We start from the raw sequence: 21467 nt of genomic DNA, 5'->3' as shown, positions 1-21467 counted from the left end.
ACATCATTTTATGTGCTCGTGTGTATATGTGTGTGCGTGTGTGTAGTTGCTAAGAGCCAACTGGCTTATTTTTCTATTAACATATAACACGAAGGTATATGCCAGAACATAGCATTGTTTAGTTATGTTCAAGTAGATTTGATATATAGAAAAATAAGATATTTTCTATTGCAGCCAAGTTGACGATAGAAAACATGTAAGAAGTAAATATGTACCAGTTAAACAAATATAACATATAATATTGAATCTTTTTTTTCTTTAAAAAACTGTAGCAATTCACAAATTGTCACTACAGTTTATTCATGGTATATAATGATTTTGCGAAAAAGTATTGTTGTTTTTATCATTATCCTTTACATGCAACAACAAACTGAATCTGAAGAGTTGTTTGGTACGGACATCTAATATAAGCTGATGTGGCATAGTCGTATTTAATTACACAAAAAAAGGTTATTAAGCTATTTTAAAATATCATTTTCGTTTAAAATAGTCTCTAAATATAAGTAAACCGAACACATAAATCGAAAATACGATCGAAGTAATAGTACACGCATATCAAATGTATCAAGTATCAACTCTCCTTATGTAAATACATTCACAACATACAAATATATATATATACACATGCTGATTACGTTTACTCTGAATAAAAATTAAGTATCGATTAGGTACATGATGAAATTAAATTTCGAAGTAATTTAGCATTAGAGTTTTAGACATATAGGTAGAATCAGTAGGTCGTACATAAAATAACTCACCGCATCACAGCCAAATTAGCAAACAAATCGTACGTTGTAATCCTAGCTGTAGGCTCAAGGTTGCTGAGCTATAAGGAAGCGAACACAACGTAATTTCCGCGGCTAAGGCAACCCTGTCAGTTAGACAGACCTCTTATCCATCTTATTTACTTGAAACTCAAATACATAAATAAAATTATTTATACATTTTAAATCGGATACAGATAATCTTGAAAGATATTCACCCATAATAGTAATAGAGATTACATGATGTAAAGTATACATTTTGATTACTGTACGTTGTTCTAGTTGTCATCTCATCTCGATACTTCGTGATGCTGTAATTAGCATGTTTTTTTTGTATGAATGTGCTGTTTATGAGACTCCAATAACAATGTCTTGTACGCATGTCTTTAATGCAGGTGTATTACGTATTTTCATTGTCTGTATACTAAAAGCTTAAAGAGTAGATTTCATTAATTTTAGACAAAGTTTGTCATAGAAATAGGCAATCTGAGTGCACTGTTTGCATAATTGCTCTGTTATGCTTCAGTCACTGTAGCAGATTATGGAAAAGAAAGTTTTGTTCTAAATAATGTTAACTTAATAGCGCGAAACATTATTCACAGATAATTCTAGTCAGTTCTAGGTTCTCTTAACTAAATACCTTATAATTCAACACATTATTTAAAATAAGTCATCCCAAGCTCACATAGACAAGCGATAGTAGATTTAGTTGTTTTCAATATTTCCTTTATTATTTTCAGTATAAATACCCTTAACATCTGCACACAAAGCGATTGGTTTCGTTTGTTTTAATTTCGCGCAAAACTACATGAGGACTATCAGTGCTAGCTGTCCATAATTTAGCAATGAATGACTAGAGAAAAAGCAATCACCACTTTGGAGCTAAACTTTTACCAACAAATAGTGGGATTGACCATAACATTATAACGCTTCACTTCCAAAAGGGCGAGCATGTTTGGTAGGACTGTGATTCGAATACACAATCCCTAACACATCACCATATTGAGCCTACGCATAGCGAATAAGTCACTAAAAAAATGGATCTTTCGTGTGGCGTTACAAAACTCTCTCTTTCATTCAACATCGCCATATTGTACATCCAAATGTTCTTTTTTAGCAGTTAGCAGCAATCTACATCAATACAAGACACGGTAAAAAAGCTACTGATACAAAGTGATAATTTGAAGACAATACGGAGTTTAATCTAGGGATAAAAAGACTTAACTAGTTTGTTGAGTTGGGTTTTATCAATAAAACTTTGTTTTCCTAGCTTAGGAACAACAAGTTTTAGAAGAAATTTGGAACTTGATTGAATATTATCGTCAAAATTATCCACTTAAAACAAATGTATATACTTAACGTCAAATATGGCAGAGTAAACTATAGACCACGCGAAGTTTGACACCAATGCTAGATCTTTATAAGGCATATACTGACGTTATGGCTTACGTAGTCTGATATTTTTTACTTTATAGGCAATGGATTTACTTAACAGACCCTTATTCCTGATATAAATACTGTCTTCTATCAGGAAATATATGAGGAAAGATGAATTCATAAACTCGGTGTAATCTGTTTATTTCACTTTTCTATAAATGGTTTGAAATCGATACATTACATTTACATCCAAGGGATCGAAAAATAAAGATAACATAAGTTAAACATTTTCTGTCACCCAAGAGACTTCATCGATACTTACAGTTGATAATTACAGAAAACTGAAATCAACAGATTACACTGAGTTTATTGCAGACAATATGCAATATGTAAAACTTCCAATGTGCATTTTGTTGACTGTCCGTCCGTCCATATTCACATTCAAACCCAAAAATGTTAATTGTGTACTGGCGTTTCTTAGAGTATCAAAAATGTGCCTTCTCCCTCATCTTTTCTTCCATTGTCTAAAAAAAAGTCGTTGTTCAGCTTGATCCAAACCGCTGTCTTATGCATCTAGCGCCCCTTTTTCTCATGAAATACTCAAGTAAACCGCCGTGATGTAGATTTACGCCCCCATCCTCACGTATTATTCAGGCCTACTGAAAAGTATTCAGATATTCAAAACACTCAGGTTCAGGATTGTTAACCGAAGAATAAATCAGGCACGGACAATGAAGACAAATAAGTCATCACAAGTGCTGTTAGAAATAGTAAATTATTTATTCACACGATGGTAGTGACATTACCAAACTGTACGTGATTTCTGTTGTACATCTGTTTGGTTCTGAGGCTGGTGGAAGAAATAATAGCCAAAAAGTGAGAGACAAGAGGGTTAACTCCAAATGAAACAAAGAGCCAGATTCTAATACAATTCAATCCTGATAGGTATTTGGGTTTAATAACCCAGGATGTTCAAATATTTGTCGAAATTTTCTTTATTCCTTGTTTGACATATACAGTAGATGATGCTCATAAGTTGAATAAAAGTTAGGGGACTTTCCTACGATTTTAATAATTCTTAATTTGCTGGCATGACTTGTTGGATCAAGCGAGAGTAAAGGTCGAAAAGAAGACCGGAAATATTCTTTTCCTGTTATTGGACTTGTTGAAAAAGCTTTTTCTTTCAGTCTGCAAAATATTTCACTGTTATACTAAGATAAGCTTTAGTACGGTATCCTGTAAGTCTTTCGTACTCCAACCAGTCGTTAATATATAATTCTAAGCCACTCCAAGCCATCTTGTTCAGGTTTTTGTGTTACATGTTTGAATGGGCTATCTTCCAAAAAGCTCACACATAGACTTGTACAAAAGCGACAGCATGCAGCTTTTCCCACGTAAAAAGATTAGTGAATGTTTAAGATTTCGTCACATCTGGTCAGTACCTATGCTCTGTGCAGAAAAAGTAATGAAAATAGTTATAATAGCATGAAATCGGTAGACATTTTGGTTATTATCTAAAAAATTAAGAAGCAAGATTATCTTTTGAGCAGCTTCAAGATATCTTGGGCTCATTTTCTATTATTTTGTTAACTATACAAGAATTTAACAAATTTCTATTTTTCTATGATTATAAAAGATAAAGCTGTAAAAGTAGGCTCATTTAGTAAATGGTAAAAGAAATATTATTCTAATTTAAACTGTTTCGGAACTGTTACTCCGTATGGAAATCAACGCCCCAGTTTTTTACTATAGAAATCTTGTAACCATAATCTACGTGCTCTTTTATTTTAGATGTTAGATGTTTCAAATTTCATATTTGATTTTTTTTTTCTTCTGAGATAATATTGGCTACTTTTATTGTTATACAAAACTTCTACTTCTTGGTTTTGCAGTTTGATCAAGTTTACACCGCAAGATGTCTCTACGGGCTCCGCGTTAATGATGTTTCCAGATTGGCGCGAATTTTCTCGATGATACTTTCCACACTTGGACAATGCTAGATTTATTGTTTTAGCGTCCGTAAATACAGTTTCGTATTGTCCTTTTCAGACCTTGTCCATAAAATGGGATGATATGATCAATTTTTACCTAATTTTACACAAATTGCTGATGTAATTTTACAAAATATTCTGCGTTCACACTGCAGTCCGTTGCAGTACTAATGCAATATATACAAATAAATTTATTTTAGTAGACATAAAAACTTTTTTAAATAAATATATATAAATGTATCTATAAAATTATGTATTGCCTTGCACTAAGTGGCCATTTTAATAATGTTACTTATTTTATTTTATGGCAAGAGATACTTCTGATTTTGTCCGTCATGTATGATATACTTCTCTAAGTGGCTCTTCAAGTCATTCTTGTTTTTATGTTTTTCTTATAGTATTTGAACGATTCTTTTAATCTGTTAGAAAAATGAAGGATATTTGAGTATGTGTTTGGAAAAGTTAAATGTATTGTGCTTAACTCGTAATCTGAGGGTCGCGGGATCGAATTCCCACCACACCAAACATGTTCACCGTGAGGATATTATAATTTAACGGTCAAACGCATTATTCTTAGTAAAAGAGTAGCCCAAGAATTGACGGTGAATAGTAATGACTAGCTTCCTCCCTCCTAGTCTTTCACTGCTAAATTAGGGACGGCTAGCGCAGATAATCCTTATGTGGCTTTGTGCGAAATTCAAAACAAATGAAACGTGTGTGTCGGAAACATTTAGCCATTTCAGTGCAAGCGAATTCTATGTTTAACCAATGTATGTTTTATACAATTTAAGTGTGGTATATTATGAGGTTCTTGATTATTATTACTTGCCAAATCCTGAAGATACCTCGCTCTAAGCCAATTCCGATTTTTTATACTCTTAATATGTTCATTCCACGTTAGTTTTGAATCGTAAGTTACTCCTAAGAATTTTGCAAAAGTGGTTACTTTGAGGAATGTCCTATCTAGTTCGGGTTTCATTCTACTTTGGTTAATTTATCTGGTTAGTGAATAATATCTCCTATGTTATTTGTTGTTTGTTTCTTTTACTCCCCATTTGTTACGGAATTGTCTATTTCGTTTAATAATGGTTGCAGATTGTATGAATTTGTTATAAAATTTTGCGAATTTTTTCAGATGACGTGCGAGCATTTTGCGAAATTTAAGTCTTTTGGAGTCATTTTTACATTACGAATAAGTTCGGGCCAAGTGCTCTTCCTTATGGAACCCATAGTAAAGATATCCGAAAATATGTCTTCAACATTTACTCTAATGTTCCTATCCTCTAGGAAGTTTGATAATCAACAAATAATTTCGGTTGGAAATCTTAGTTTGGACAGTTTATATCTAAGACCGTTGTGGCAAATTTCATACAATGATTTCTCTAAGTTAAGGAAACAACTGATCATGCAGTAGTTTTTATTACAGTTGATTATTATTTCCTCTATTAACGTACAGTAGTTTTTATTATATCTGATTATTATTTCCTCTGTTAACGTACAGTAGTTTTTATTATATCTGATTATTATTTCCTCTGTTAACGTACAGTAGTTTTTATTATATCTGATTATTATTTCCTCTGTTAACGTGCAGTGGTTTTTATTAAAGCTGATTATTATTTCCTATATTTACGTGTAATGGTTTTTGTTAAAGCTATTTATTGTTTCCCCTGTTAACGTGCACTGGGTTTTATTAAATCTTTTCTTATTTCCTCTGATAATCTAAGTAAGTGATCAAATGAAATAATAAAGAAGGATCGTAACGGAACTTACTGTTATAGGTTTGTTTTCTGGCCTGTACTTCTTCCGGTAAGGGTCTATTACTCGGTTTACTCTTTGTAGTCCACCTTTTCTTTCGGCAGAGATCTATCACTCGGTTAATTGAAAACCTCCTCTACCAGAATGCATCTTTGTAGTCTACCTTTTCTGCCGGTACAGCTCTATCATACAGTTTACGTTTCTCGTCTATCTTTTCTCTCGCGAAGACTTCAAAAGATATCTAGTAACATCCACTGTCATATATTAATGCAATAACTATTCATCATTTTTGCCAAAATTATGTATAAATTAACTGCGTAATAAAGCGTGCGAAATTACAGTTTACCAATTAGAGATTAATACTTTATCTGGAAAATTGTTACTTTGTAGTATTCCTATGATCAGTCAAATAGGAGAAGTTAAAGATGGTTGCAGTTACGTGATAGCATGGGCAACATTTCTCATCCGCAAAGAAAGAATAACACACCGGAATGGTGATTTTCTTCTAAAACAAAACAAATCTTATATTTCTTTTTTCTTTCCTGTAATATGATTTAGCTTAAAATGAAAAACGAAAAAAAAAAGAAGCAACAGTGAACGTAAGCAACTTCTTATGCTAAAAAATGCAAGGTGAGAATTATTTTAACAAGTGTGATATGCTTCAGCTTTGCAGTTAACGTTTACAAATTTATATCTGTTTACAAGTAATTCTACAAACTATATATTCTGAAGCATTGTTTGTTTCAAGTTAAGCACAAAGATATAAAACGAGCTCTCTGTGCTCTGCCAAACACGGGTATCGTAACCCGGTTTTCAGCGTTGTAAAACCGCATACATACCGCTGTGCGACTGGGAGCATTCTGAAGTACACACTGGAGATGGACGTGTCTTAGTGAAGAGTGTCTCCAGTCCGTGAATTCAAGTGTTCATGCTTTTCTATTCATTTTGGGGCTGTGGCTGATCTATAAGAGTAGCTGTCAAATCTAATTATTCGATCACAAAGAATAGCCCAATATTTGGCGGTGGGTGGTGTTCAATAGCTGCCTTACTTCTATTCTACCACTCCACAGTTAAGGAAATCTATGCGCATATAGCCCTGTTGTAGTTCTACATGAAATTCTCAACAAACAAACAAGCTTAACATTAACATGAATTATTTCGCTCAGAATTTATGGCAATCTTTTCTCACATAAACAATATAGAAAGTTTCTGTGTGCTCGAGCCAACCGTGACTTAATGGTTTGCAGATCGGAAACTGTAAGGTTTAGGACACAAGATGTCGCAGAGGAGATTTCATATGTGGAATTGTTGTAAATGTGACAGTCAATTTCGCTTTTTGGCTAACCTTAGAACTACCTATAAAATCCATATGGCACCATTTTGCTAAACTTGTGGGCCCATGGATACTAATAACATATAAGTCACAAAAAACGGATAAAACAAAATATACCGTCAATACTGCAATTAAACCCACTGATTGCGCTTGTAACGTTAATCTAATATCTCACATAAGTTATAATGCGAGTATGCTAATACTGATGCCAAACTAATATTAATCGAATTACAGTAATTTGGATTTGGTATCAGTTATATTTGTAGCAAAGAATATACATGAATATATATACACACATTACATGTTCCGTACAATATTGTAAAATCAAGTAAATTTCTGTTTCTTATACATACAGGGTAAAAATCTTATCTTCTTTCATAGTTTTGGAAAAACTATAAATTATTCAAATTCAGGTTCTATGATTATCTAACTAGTTTCACTTAATCGTAAACCAGATTATCTGGTAACAGCAATGTGGGCAATTATTCATTGTCACATGTCTGAGCTTTCTCTGTGTTGGTATTTGAGTAATTATGTGGAATACCCTGGAGGGTCAGGTGCACTAGACCTCTTCCTCCATCCTGTACTTTGATGGCGTCTATACTTAGGATGTGGTATTTGGTATAACTTTGTGCCAGGTATGACACCGTACTCAGGCCCGTTTCGGGGCAGTGTCCATGTATAGTCATGAAAAGGTTTTTTTTTTCTTTTCTTTCTTTCTTTTTCCATATATATGAAAATACTAATAATAGTAAGAATAATAATGATAAAATAAAATTAGTTTTAAGTGTCTAGTGCGTGGTGGCCAGCTTGTTTGATAGTTCTTAAATATATATTTATAGTAGAGAGGTATTTAGGACTATGTTCATCATGTACGTAGTATCTGTCAAGATTACACATTAAATCATTTTTATGCCAATTCCTATTAAAATACTTTAGTGTATTATACAAGAGTCTTGCAGATATTGTATCTATGTTTGCATACTTGTGCATGAATGTGGATGAAATGCTATGTGGTACTTTATAGGCTGAAGTTAAAGCTAAATTTTGTATTCTTTGTAGTTTCTGTAATTGTTTGGGTGATATGTTTATCCAGACAGGAGAAGCGTATTCTCTTATGGGTCTGATGTATGTTTTGTAGATTTTAATTATGTTGTCTGGTGATGTTCCTTGGTTTTTACTTGAAAGACTTCTTGTTTTACCTGAAAGACTTCTTGCATAATTTGCTCTTTTCCAGATTCGTATCAGGATATTGTTTGTATGCTGTAACCACGTTAATTTTGTATCATAAGTTAAACCGAGAAATGTAGCAGAAGTAGCAGTCAGTAAAAGTGATCCATTCATGTATAGCTTAGGTGGATCTTTTTTCAGTTTATTCAGTCTGCTGAATAATATTACTTGTGTTTTCGGAATATTGATTTTTATTCTATATTTCTGGCAGTATTCTTCTATATTATTTGGGACTGGTTAGAGGTTTGTTGCTGCAATTGAAGGAGTGGGGGCACTTTTCCAGACTGCTGCATCGTCAGCAAATTGTGATGCAAAACCTAAATTTAGGTCCAACAGAGGCATATTACTAACATACATGATAAATAACATAGGGCTAACTACCCCTCCCTGCGGGACTCCTGCCTCGGGTGAAAAGGACCCTGAATGGGCCCCATTCACATCTACTTTACACTTTCTGCTTTCCAGGAAGTTGGATAACCAGCGAATAATTACCTCGGATAAAGCCATTTCCTTCAACCGATGATGTAATCCATTATGCACACTGTGTCAAATGCTTTCTCAATGTCGAGAAAGCAACCTACAGTGCATTCATTTTTATTGAAGCCGTCTGTTAGTCTAATTAGGTGGCCTGTAGTTTGTCAGTATTTTGTGAATCCGTTTTGAATTTCGGGTAATTTTGAAGTTACTTCTCAGTAGAAAAATAGACGATTACTAATTATCCTTTCTAAAATTTTGCCGATACAACTGGTTAGGCTAATTGGGCGGTAGTTGTTTGGTTTATTCGCTGGCTTTCCTTCTTTCTGGAACTTTAATATTATTGCTTCCTTCCAAGAAACTGGGATACATCCAGCTGATAATGATAGGTTAAATAAGGCTGTTAGGTGCTCATATAATCTCTGAGTGCCGTGTTTTCACATGTCTGAGCATTGTTACTTGGCAGTAATTCAAATACACACATGCGCGAGTATGTATCCATATACGTCCTTGCGCACGCATGTACCCAATACGCACAAGCGCGCGCATTACAAATAAACACGTGCGCATATGATTGTAACGGATAATTTCCAAAAAAAACACAAGCACCCACTAACCTTATACGAATCGATATAGATGACAGTTACAACATATTAAATCTCATCAATAATGGAATAATGCTTTGGTATCAAAGATACCAAGTGAAACAGTTAAAAACTCCAGCAATTGAAGTAACACATGTTACAATTGCCAAAAATATGGACATGTTTCTGCGGCCCGCTTAGCAACACCGAGGTGCTGCGGCTGTGGCGGGGGAGCACCATATCTTCCAATGCAAAAAAGAAAAAGAAACACTCAAATGTTGTAACACAGCCAACTACAAAAGATGCGACAAATATAAACAAATAAAACAACATGTAGATCAGATAAGAAGAGCATCGTCAGAACAGGAACAACCAAGTACAAATAGGCAACAAAAAACAGACATAACAACAGAATTTAACAAAACAACTAAAACCACGTATGCACAAATGTTAAAAGGAAACAAACCCCAAAAACAGCAAGAACAGAATATTATTACTCAAGAAAATAACACCTTAACACAAACACAAAAGCCACAAGAAAACAGCACCACATTCCAAGAAACAAATGCTAACACACCTGAAAAAAAAAAGCCTTATGACTACCATAACCAAAAACATATTTACAGAATTTGTAACAGAATACACAAAACCAAACCAAACAACCAACTGTATCGATATGCTAATTAATATCTTTAAAAAACACATCACACCTCATATACCATACATAATAACAACACTAACCGGATACATACTTACAATATAATGTTCACAGTTGTATATATCAACATCCAAGGTGCAACAGCTTCCAAGAAACATGTGATCGAAGACCTTATACAAGAAACTAACCCCCACTTTATAATAGTAAGCGAAACTCTAATACACAATAGCAATAGATTTAAAATACCAAATTGCACAACAATAAGGAAAGACAGAATAAACAAAAAATGATGAAAGTAGAGGCATTATGCTGCTCTACAAAATGGAGCTATCAGTGATAGAAATTAAATTGAGCAGTAACAACGAACATGTTACAGTGGACATCCTGCAAAGAAATAAAACAAACGTAACTGTAGCAGGAATTTACTGCTCACCTAATAAACAACTAGATATAGCATTACTCAATAACATCTATTCCCACAACCATAACTCTATAGTTATAGGAGACCTAAATAGTAAAAATGTTAACTTTGGATGCAGGAGCACAAACAACAATGGAAGAAGTCTCTTACAGTTCATAGATGACAACAATATAGTCCTATTAAATGATACCACCCCTACACACATAGCGTATGCCACTAACTCCAGTGACATACTAGACCTGTGCATTTGCACATATAATCTAAGCCAAAAACTAATAAAATTCCAGATGAGAAAAGATGTTGATAGTGATCACCTACCAATATATTGCGTCTTCGATCTCGCCCCACCCATAAAAATATAACCTTCAGGAAAGAAAAATTTAATTACAGTAAAGCAAATTGGCAAAATTACAAACAAAAATTAGACAGCCTTTTGCCTAATAAAGTTATAAAAGAAGTTAAAACCCATATTGAAATGGATAATTACTGTCAAACAACAACGGAGTGCCTTCAGAAAGCAGCCAAGAAAACAATACCAAAACAACACATGGAAACCCACTACAGAAATAATCACAGAAACAATAGCACACACAAATAAAGAAATAACCGAAGCTTTCAAAGATCAACTTCAAAATACATTTATAACTCACTCTGATCCAGATATGAATACATATTTCTACAATAAAGTCATCAACCATATATTAAACAATAAAAAACAATTTGAACCAATTTTTCCAATAAACAAAACTGAGACAAACACAAGACCTATCACAGATTATGAAAACACGTTACTAACAAATGAAATATCCCTACAAGAACTACTTGAAGCAATAAAAAACACAAAATACAAATCTCCAGGTGAAGATGAAATACAAGCTATCCTTCTAAAAAAGGACACTCCGAAATTGTTTGACCACCTGAAAACACTTTTTAATTTATCTCTATCCTCAAGATACATCTCAGTTTCTTGGAAGCTTGCTAATATATTAATGTTCCATAAGGAAGGAAAGCCAGCAAATAAACCTAATAGCTACCGACCAATCAGCCTGACCAGCTGTATAGGCAAAATACTCGAAAGAATAATCAGTAATAGACTCTCCACATTCTTGGAGATAACATTAAAATTACCAAAAGAACAAAATGGATTCAGGAAATTTAGACAAACGACAGATCACTTAATCAGATTAACCGAAACTATAATAAATAGCTTTAATGAAAAAAGAATGTACTGTCGCTTGCTTCCTTGATATCGAGAAAGCATTCGACACTGTATGGTACGATGGTTTAAGGTTCCGAATGAATGAAATGGGACTACCGCGTGGAATTATTCGCTGGTTATCTAACTTTTTGGAAAATAAAAAGTGTAGAGTGAATGTTGAGGGTACCTTTTCTGAGTACTTTACTCCAGAAGCTGGTGTCCCTCAGGGAGGGGTGGTTAGCCCTATACTCTTCATCATGTATGTAAACAATATGCCACTGAAGGATCCGAATCATGGATTCTCTTCACAGTTCGCAGATGATGTGGCAGTCTGGAAAAGTGCCGCAACACCCACGATAGCAGCCACCCACATACAACCGCAACTAAATAGAATAAGTGAATTCTGTCAAAAATATAGAATAAAAATAAACACAGCAAAAACACAACTCGTAGCCTTTACGAAATTGACAAAACACAAAAAACGACAGCCAGAATTATATATGAATGGCACACTACTTCAGACTGCCCCATTGGCAAAATTTTTAGGTCCAACCTATGATTCAAAATTAACTTGGATTAAACATGTCAACGAAATTAAAAATAAAGTCTGGCGAAGAACTAACTATGCTAGGAGTCTAACTGGCAAAAACAGTGAAGCATCTACAAACAACATACTAAAAAATCTATAAAGCATATATTAGACCAGTAATATATTATGCAGCTCCAGCATGGATAACTGTAAACAATAAATTAATTAAAACCAAACTACAAACAATCCAAAACACACTCCTTACAACAGCATACAGAGTTCCAAGAACTATATCATCTCTATTCATACACAAATATTCGAACATACCAACCGTTCCACATAGACTCCTACATAGTACAATAATGTACTTCGATAAGAATTGGATGAAAAACGAATTGCTATGCAAACTAAATAGGTACCTCATACATGATGAAGTTAGTCCTAAATATCTCTCCCCAGTCATTTTATATTTTAAACATAAAAATAAATAAATATATAAATAAAAATAATAAATATTAATTTTAAAAAAAAGTGCCACCAACATACTTGACATTCTGCTGATAGAGCAAAATAACAACTATGTGCTACAATACATGGATATTGCCCTGAAAAGGATCAGAATAATATTCAGTTTAATAATTACAAATTCCAATACGGCAAGACCATAAGTACGGGGAGGAGGAAGAGGTCATGGAGACCTGATCCTCCAGGGTATGAACATTTCTTACACAAACACCGAGAGAGAGAGAGAGATATATGATTGTAGTCAAGACAAGAAAGATAATTATATAGACGATCAGTTTAATAAGGTTAACCACCTTATTAAACCACCAGTTGAGTTAGGGGAAATGGTTTTGTAGACAATCGGATTAATAAGATGGTTGTAGTCAGGTCAGGAGACATGGTTTTATAGACAATCAGTTTAATAAAATGCTTGCAGTTGAGTCAGAGGATATGATTATATGGAGGATCAGTTTAATAAGGTGGTAGTAGTCGAGCCAGGAAATATAGATTTATAGACTGACGTTCTCAGTTAGTCAATCGTTTACTTGTTTGTTTATATTTATTTTGCAATAAGCTATGGGTAATGAAATCCTGGCTTTTAGTGTTGTGAGTTTGTTTGTTTGTTTGTTTGTTTATTTAGAATTAAGCACAAAGCAACACAATTAGCTATTTGTACTCTGCCCACCACAAGCATCGAAACCCGATTTTTAATGGTGTGAGTCAGCAGACATGCCGCTGTGCAACTGGGGTGCTAGCGTTATGAGTCCGTAAACCAACAAACTGTTCTTGCCGTCATTTCAACAAACGACAATATACTGTTACCACAACAACAGTAAAGTTTTGTATAGTGGTATTAAGAATCTAAACTACAGCGGAGCGCCATTAAGCCACGGACCAGTAACCCGCGAAATTGCTTAAGCCTCTGTAGCAAGTCTTGTGAGCGATGTGAGCGAGGATTATCGCGGCTCACCACTAATTTAAGATCGTGTAAAAACGCGGCTTATGAATTTAATCCTGGCTTTATAACTTCAAGGGGATATTTAAAAAGGATTTGCTTTAATTTGGGAAATAAATAAAATATATTACAATAGAAATCGACCGTTAATCTACCTTATCCGCTCTTTATGTCAGCTTTATGGAGACCGCCATTGTTACCGAATCACGCCTCTCCATACATTAAAGTTAATCCGCGATAAATCCGTGAAAAAAGTGATCAATAACTAAAGTATTATTTTTAATTCGATAATCCAATATAATGATCACGCAATGGCCCGGATGAGGCTCCTCGGCGGAGCTGTTGGCGACTTCGACTTTTCAGTCACAAAGGTTTAAGCCGCGGTTAAGCAGCTTGTCCCCCCAAATACCGCGACTTAACGGAGCTCCACTGTATAACACAAGTTAGAGGTTCAGAAAAAAAATGGTATGATTTTTAAGGGGGAAGAGTATTTACATAAAATTAAAACGTTCAGCAATTAATTTAAATATACGAAGTAACGCGACAATAACATGCAACAATAATGCGTTTAAATTTTTGAAAAAATGGAACATATTTTAAATAGTGTGTTAAATTGATGTGCAAAAATTATTACGCGCTTCTAGGTAGTACAGTTGTAGATATTTCTTACAGTTATGATGCTTTCAACACCCCGCCATGGCCAGGTGCTTAGGACCGTTAATCTCACTATTCTTTAATAAAAGAGTAGCTAAACAGTTGGCGGAGGGTGGTGATGACTAGTTGCCTTGCCTCTACTCTTTCACCACAAAATTGGGAACGACAAGTGCAGATAGCCCGGACATAGCTTTGCGAGAAATTCAAACCAGTTTCAACAACAAAAATAAATAGAATAAAGCGCCACCTTAAAAAAATTTAAACATTTAAATGCATTTTATGAATATTGAAAACACTTTTTAATCATAAACCCATGAATATAAAGACAACTAAACATACAAATGATTTGAATGATAGGTACAATTTTTGGTTTTGCTTGTTTTTAAATTTCGCGTAAATTAAAATCCATGATACTGTGATCCCCCTCTCAAAATTTGTCAAATTTCTAGGTGTTCATTTTAATTCTAAACTTACCTGGTAAACCCATATTAAAATAATTGCATCACATATCAGTCAACGCATCTCCTTCCTTCAAAAGATTAGCGGTATAGATAAAGGATGTACCCCTCAAACTATTATGTTCATATACAAAGTGTACATTAGACTTCTAGTCGAGTACAGTTGCATACTACTCTGTATCATGCCCGACTCTCTCACCAAAAAATTACAAGCATTACAATACACGGCTATCAGGACTGCCTTTCTTTACCATGCTACACTCCCCATTGCTACCTAGATAAAATATACGACATACCACCTATTAAAACACTTTTACTTCAACTAGCCACTAAATTTTATAAAAAAAGCAGTAAACCGTAACTCGCTTACAGCCAAGTTTACCGATTTATCAACTACCCCCTCCTCTTGGCAAACGCACATTTCACCCTTTAATACATTCAACTCTATTTGCTAATGTCTTTTATCTCAATTCAGTTATGATAATCTTCTCTAGTTATCTTGTTTGTTTACAGCTCAGGCACTAACCAGATATATTTTTCGGCAGCTGGTTAGTGAAAGTGGATTTTTCTCGGGGTACTCCCACAGCTAAATTACTAGGTATCAGGATTTACAGATCCCTACTCTCGTGTTGTGTTTTGTTTTTTTTTATAGAGTCAATATTTAACCTCTCGCGAAACACCAGCGAACCTTTGCCACCAGTTGACTGCATAATCTCGTTAACTTTAAAATTGTGTAGGTATAGCTAAGAATCACCAGTCCAGCTAAATCTAACTTCGCGTGTAGGACGAAGAGAGTGTCTCTTTTGAGCGCCCTCGATTGCCTTGCACATACCTCTTCTTGAGATGCAAAGTGTTAAATCAAAATACCTGCCACGAATTTTATTCATTTAGTTTCGCGCAAAGCTACCCGTGGGCTAGTGGCATTAGTCGTCCCTAATTTAGCAATGTAAGACTATTCCATGTAGTCATCCCCACCCACCACAAACTCTTTAGCGAATAGTTTGTTTGTTTTTGGAATTTCGCACAAAGCTACTCGAGGGCTATCTGTGCTAGCCGTCCCTAATTTAGCAGTGTAAGACTAGAGGGAAGGCAGCTAGTCATCACCACCCACCGCCAACTCTTGGGCTACTCTTTTACCAACGAATAGTGGGATTGACCGTCACATTATAACGCCCCCACGGCTGGGAGGGCGAGCATGTTTGTTGTGAGGAGGATTCGAATCCGCGACCCTAATATTACGAGTCGAGCGCCCTAACCATCTGGCCACGCCGGGCGGCAATTCTTGATCAGCTCAAGAAAATTTCCCAACTATTGTTTTAATAGTTGATCAACTGCTAAAATTTTTGGGTTAAAACATTACATTTTTCTTAAAAGTGTACGATTTTCAGGTCTCGACCAATTATTGAAGCTATTATGACAGCTCCATGTTACTCAAAATCTTTCTCTTCAGATTACCCCAAGACATGAACTATATGTGTGTTTGTATACAACTCATCAAAAATCACTAGTGTTAAGAAAAATTTATAAAGATTGTTGCAAATTAATTAAAGACAATCTTATTCACATTAAAAACCACATTTTTTGTTTCATAATATATCTTTATACCCAACACTGAAAGTGAAAATACCGTCAGTATTTATCATATTTCACTGGAACTGTTTATTTGTTTGAAATTAAGCACAAGGATACTCAATGAACAATCTGTGCTCTGTCCACCACGGGTATCGAAACCCGTTTTATAGCATTATATTGGAACTGTGAATCAATCATTTTTACTTTTTTTCTTTGGTCATGCATCTGAAAAAGGCTACGTAAAGTTGCCTAAGTACCATTTTCTTTCTTCTCGTGTTTCTTCTATTTGAATATTTATTTATTAACATTTATATACAATTTAAAACCTTTTAAACAAAGCTCTCCGACTTTCACAGGTTTGTAGGTTTTTATATGGTTTAAGTTATGTATACGTAAAAACGAAAGGCTGCCAATTTGATTTACGTGTTACAAATAATGGTGCTTTCATAAATTTAATCAGTTGTTTTTAATTATACTTATAATTTCATGATATTGATTTTGTGTATGAAGCTGTAACTTATATTGTCTTAAACTATATCGCACTCACCCCTCCCTAGCTCAGCGAAGGGTCTGAAGGCTTATAACGCTAAAAACCAGGATTCAATACCCGTAATGAAAACACCACAGTTATTTAGCTTCATAGGCGGTATTATTGGAGAAAATAAGCAATTGACCGGGGCCCCACACATGGAAGGGATCGAATGCTTTGCTAGTTAATCTATTTCTGAGTTTTCTTATCATTATGGGCACCATTTACTGAATTCTGCCCTGGGCTTGAGAATGAGTTAGACCGTTCCTATATAAAATTGATCTTATCAACAAACAAACAAACGAAATAACGTAGATACATATTCTTTAATGAAATACATTAACATTTTCGATTTATATTTTGTAAAGCCTAGTAGTAGTAGTCAACAGCTTATTTATGTAACATATGTGTAAATGCAGTACAGGAAGTATTTCTAAGTGTGCTAGACAGTCAGTAGTGTAGATAATTATTAGAGGAGGGGAAGCATGAGATTTCCTGGTAGAAATGTATGTGAGTTTACAGCTATCGAGTCAGAAAGGCCGAGGCTTTCTTCTAATTCATCTAGTCCTGTGTGTTGTTGTCTTTAGATGTCATTGGTGTTATTACGTAAATAGCCACACACATGTGAATCTCCGTGTTGTACAGAAATTCGATTTTAGTGTCTTGATTTTAAAAATCGTAATAATCCAATAAAATGCCAAGTGAAATAACTAAAGCACTCGTATCAGCATTCTTCGAATACGACACGGTAAAAGTTGTTCACATCAAAAACAAGAAAGTTGGTACTATAAATAGGATAACGCAACTGGTCATAATACTCTACATTATTGGGTAAGTAGTAGGTTATAAAACTAGTATGTATGAAATTGTTACGTACGTTCATTGTGGCAGAGGCATTTGTCTTGTAACTTCTATACAAAATGGAAAGTTTTTTTTTTTGTTTTTTTTGTGATGACCATATCCTGCGTATTGTTTGACCAAATTTGGTGGAAGTAAGTATGAATTAAGTCAGCATTTTTGTTTGTTTGTTTGTTTTAGTTTATTTGTTCTGCTTATAAATTTATATGATGAGATAGGATTAGAAATAATACAGGGAATATCACGTGTCTTTATTATATGATGATTTATATCATAATTCAGAAACATACTTTAACGTGGCGTAGGTCAAACTGATATATAAAGAGGCTAGCGACCGAGTTACATGAAGAACACCTCCAAGGTTTTATCTCGACCGACATATAATTATTCGGTAGTAAGCTACACAATGGACTACACATATCTTCGGTTTTCAGCGTTGGAAAGTGTGAGACTTGCCGCTGAGTCTCCGAGGGAACACGTATTATTTCTTATAACGTTACATAATTTCCAAGAGTGAATGTTTGCATTGAAACATCTGATATAATAATCTTATTTAACTGAAATAACATTACATTAATCATTTATCTCTCGGTTAAGACTATTAATATACTTTAATAACTAATTGCCATCAAACAGCATATTAGCTGGTAATGAATCAAAATTATATTTGTAAAGCTTCAGTACTCACAAAAAAGGGTAAGGACTAAATCAGATATAATTTAATCGTACTACTAAACCATATTTGTAACTAAATTCTGGAAAACAAACTCTTTTTCCACGTTTGTAATATCTCTGACATTTTTTATAATCTTATAAACTTCTCTTAAGCATTTAGTACGTGCACACACAGTGCCAGTCATCTTTCAAATGTATAATTTATTCTAAAAATGTAACTTGTATGCCTATTATATTATTTCAATTTTCGCGAAATTTGTTACATTTTGCATAGCATGTTGATGTCATACTCCTAGAGCTAAATAAACAATTACAAGTTCACGTCTACTTTATTCATTTCGAACCAGTAACTATACCAACAAAAATTTTGTGCCACGAAAAACAAGTGTTCTAGATACAAACTTCCACTGAAATCAAATAATACACGTACACCAGCTTTATAATTGCTATTACTGAGCTCAAAGGGCAACATCATACAGTTATGTTTCCGCCCCAGTTGAAAGTCTGCAATCTTGAGGAAATAACAATAATACATGGGTGTGTGTGTGTGTTTCTTATAGCAAAGCCACATCGGGTTATCTGCTCAGCCCAACGAGGGAAATCGAACCCCTGATTTTAGCATTGTAAATCCGGAGACATACCGCTGTACTAGCGGGGGGCTCAATAATACATATCTATTTAAAAAAGAAAACATTGGTGTATAAACGCCACATTACCCTCCTTCTTCTCGGCGAGCTACCAATAGCAAATCTGAATGTGACATTTTTGTTTAAAACAAATGACGGCGAAATGGATAATCAAAAGTAAGTTCGTTATGGACGTAATCGATGGAATTGAAATGGAACGATTGCTTCTAAGCAGAACAGTCTGCGTAGATACAACTGAGAACATTTCTTCTGAACTGAATAAGAAAATTATTTCTAAAACTATTGAAGATAAATCCAATAATTTTGTCCTGGTTGATGGATCAAGTAATTATGTGATTAATTTTTTCTGGCAAATGAGCACCTAAATTATAATACTAAAAATAAAGCTTACAACAATATACTATAATTTGGCCCAACACGTTGATGCTATTAAGGTGCCTTTGGTGATATTATTATCAACATGTTTTGAGTAAAGCGACACATTTTTCCATCATTCATTGTGTCTTCCTGAACAAAATATGCTAACTTTTCAACAATTTCATTTTCTTTTGTAGGGCTTCAATAGGTAACAGAATCTTTAACTGTTCCTCTAAGACAGTATTATATTTAGTTAGGAGTTCAATAGCTAAGAGAAAATTTCCACAGCCAACTTAGCCATTTTGTTTTTCTACAAGTACCTCGAAAGCCAAATTTTAAATTGCAGAAAGTTGGTTACTTGACGACAGTAATTAAGTAGCTGCTTTATAGCTTCATCCGATCTTTTACATGTCTACCATTATTTATCCGTTACATATATATGTATAAATGTTGACAGTTCGTGTATTTCTTTACCTCTATTCAAGTGTTGCCACTCTGACAAGGTCCGGTGTGGCCATGTTGTTATGGTGTTCGAGTTGCAATTCGAAGATCGTAGGTTCGAATCTCCGTTTTGCAAAACATCCTCGCCCTTTCAAGCATGTGACTGTTCACTTGTTTTCGAAAACATAACAGTTCTTACAGTAATATTTATTTATATTCGGCGAAAAATTAAAAACTCAATCAAGCTCGTGGTAACTTTACACCAGCTATACAATGGGTTATCTGGGCTCTGACTACCACGAGTATCAAAACCCGGTTTCTAGTCCGCAAGCATATCGCGTTGTCACTGGGGGCCACCAGATTTGGATAGAAACAAAGCATCGAAACTTTCTTTTATTTTGGGGTCCATCTATATCATATAGGAATATGCCTGATAAGTGTTATGCACCCTGAAGTAAAACCCTTTTGTCTTGCATTTAAAATCACGGAAAAATACCGGCATAAATATCAGGTAATTTGTTATGGGTTGATATCATCGGTAAAAAATTAGCACGTTTTTTCTGTCAACTGTCAGTGAAGAGGGTTATAAAAAATTATGATTAAGAACGCACCGTTTATTGATGAAAACTAGTTCCTTTAGTTTTCTTAAGTAATATGGCGAGTTTCGGTATTCGGCAATGTATATCGTGACAATCAACCATTGGTTTATCAGAGATCATTTAAAAGCCGTTGGTATTGATTCTTAGTCTCATTCAGACGGATTTTAGTTCTCATTTGAGCGATTACGGGGGGTCAGGTGCATTATAAGCCTCGTCCTCCCTCCTTTACGGTATATTTATTTATTATATTGTTTTTATTTCTGAAAAATGCTATATGGATTGCGTTAAGAGATACACTACACGGGTAGTTTCATTGAACCTTGCTTTCCTTTTCAAGTTCATGTCCATAGATGTAAAATTTATAAAGCGTTTAATTCATTTTCAACACTTCTCTTACCTTGGTTACGTTAAACAACCTTCATTTTACAAACTGTTCTGTTGGCAAGATCAACACTTTTCACTTGTTTAAGTTATTGATTATGAATTTTATATGAATAACTTTTAACTACACTTTTGATATCTTAATGTAAGTGACTTATTTATTGGTGGCCCTTTTATTATGGTTGATATTAAATGGGCAAAGATATAACGATCTATAGACATTAGTAGAACATTATTGTTTGTATTCTTTGATAGATTGTTTAGGCAGAGTATTCATGATGAAATTTTGTAGAAAGGACAGTAACCACAACAGGCAGTTGTCGTCCATTTTGCAAAGTTTCGTAATTATTGTTTGTATTTTTTCTTCGAAATGTTTGAAAGAACTATCTAGGAATCTGTTGTAGAATAACATGTTTTGTGCATGAATGATGAATTTGTTGCTCTAAGTACACTGAATACTGTTGTATTCTATTGCTGAGGTTGTGTTTTCACCCTTTTTGTGTGTAAGCAAAATTTCACGCTT

At 34.3% G+C, this 21467-nt stretch overlaps 1 protein-coding gene and 1 long non-coding RNA gene across 4 annotated transcripts in view; one reads left to right on the top strand and one right to left on the bottom strand.

Annotated features, from left to right (window-relative positions):
* Nucleotides 1-3194: 3194 nt before the first annotated feature.
* The window catches only part of LOC143253259 (uncharacterized), an 18679-nt gene continuing 406 nt past the window's right edge, over nt 3195-21467 (bottom strand). The window contains exons 2-3 of the long non-coding RNA XR_013029471.1: nt 5903-6128; nt 3195-3590 (exon numbers count right to left, since the gene is read on the bottom strand). This is a non-coding gene — a long non-coding RNA (uncharacterized LOC143253259). The remainder of the gene's footprint in view (nt 3591-5902; nt 6129-21467) is intronic.
* The window catches only part of LOC143253257 (P2X purinoceptor 4-like), a 26601-nt gene continuing 22533 nt past the window's right edge, over nt 17400-21467 (top strand). Inside the window, exon 1 of one of the 3 annotated variants that reach the window (XM_076506808.1) lies at nt 17400-17817. In XM_076506808.1, coding sequence (XP_076362923.1) covers nt 17681-17817 — 137 coding nt within the window. In that variant the 5' untranslated portion in view covers nt 17400-17680. The other 2 variants (XM_076506811.1, XM_076506810.1) reach the window with 2 other exon arrangements.

The sequence above is a fragment of the Tachypleus tridentatus genome, chromosome 6 (assembly GCF_004210375.1).
Source record: "Tachypleus tridentatus isolate NWPU-2018 chromosome 6, ASM421037v1, whole genome shotgun sequence".
NCBI classification, from domain to species: domain Eukaryota; kingdom Metazoa; phylum Arthropoda; class Merostomata; order Xiphosura; family Limulidae; genus Tachypleus; species Tachypleus tridentatus.
This window is presented reverse-complemented; position numbering and strand designations above follow the sequence as displayed.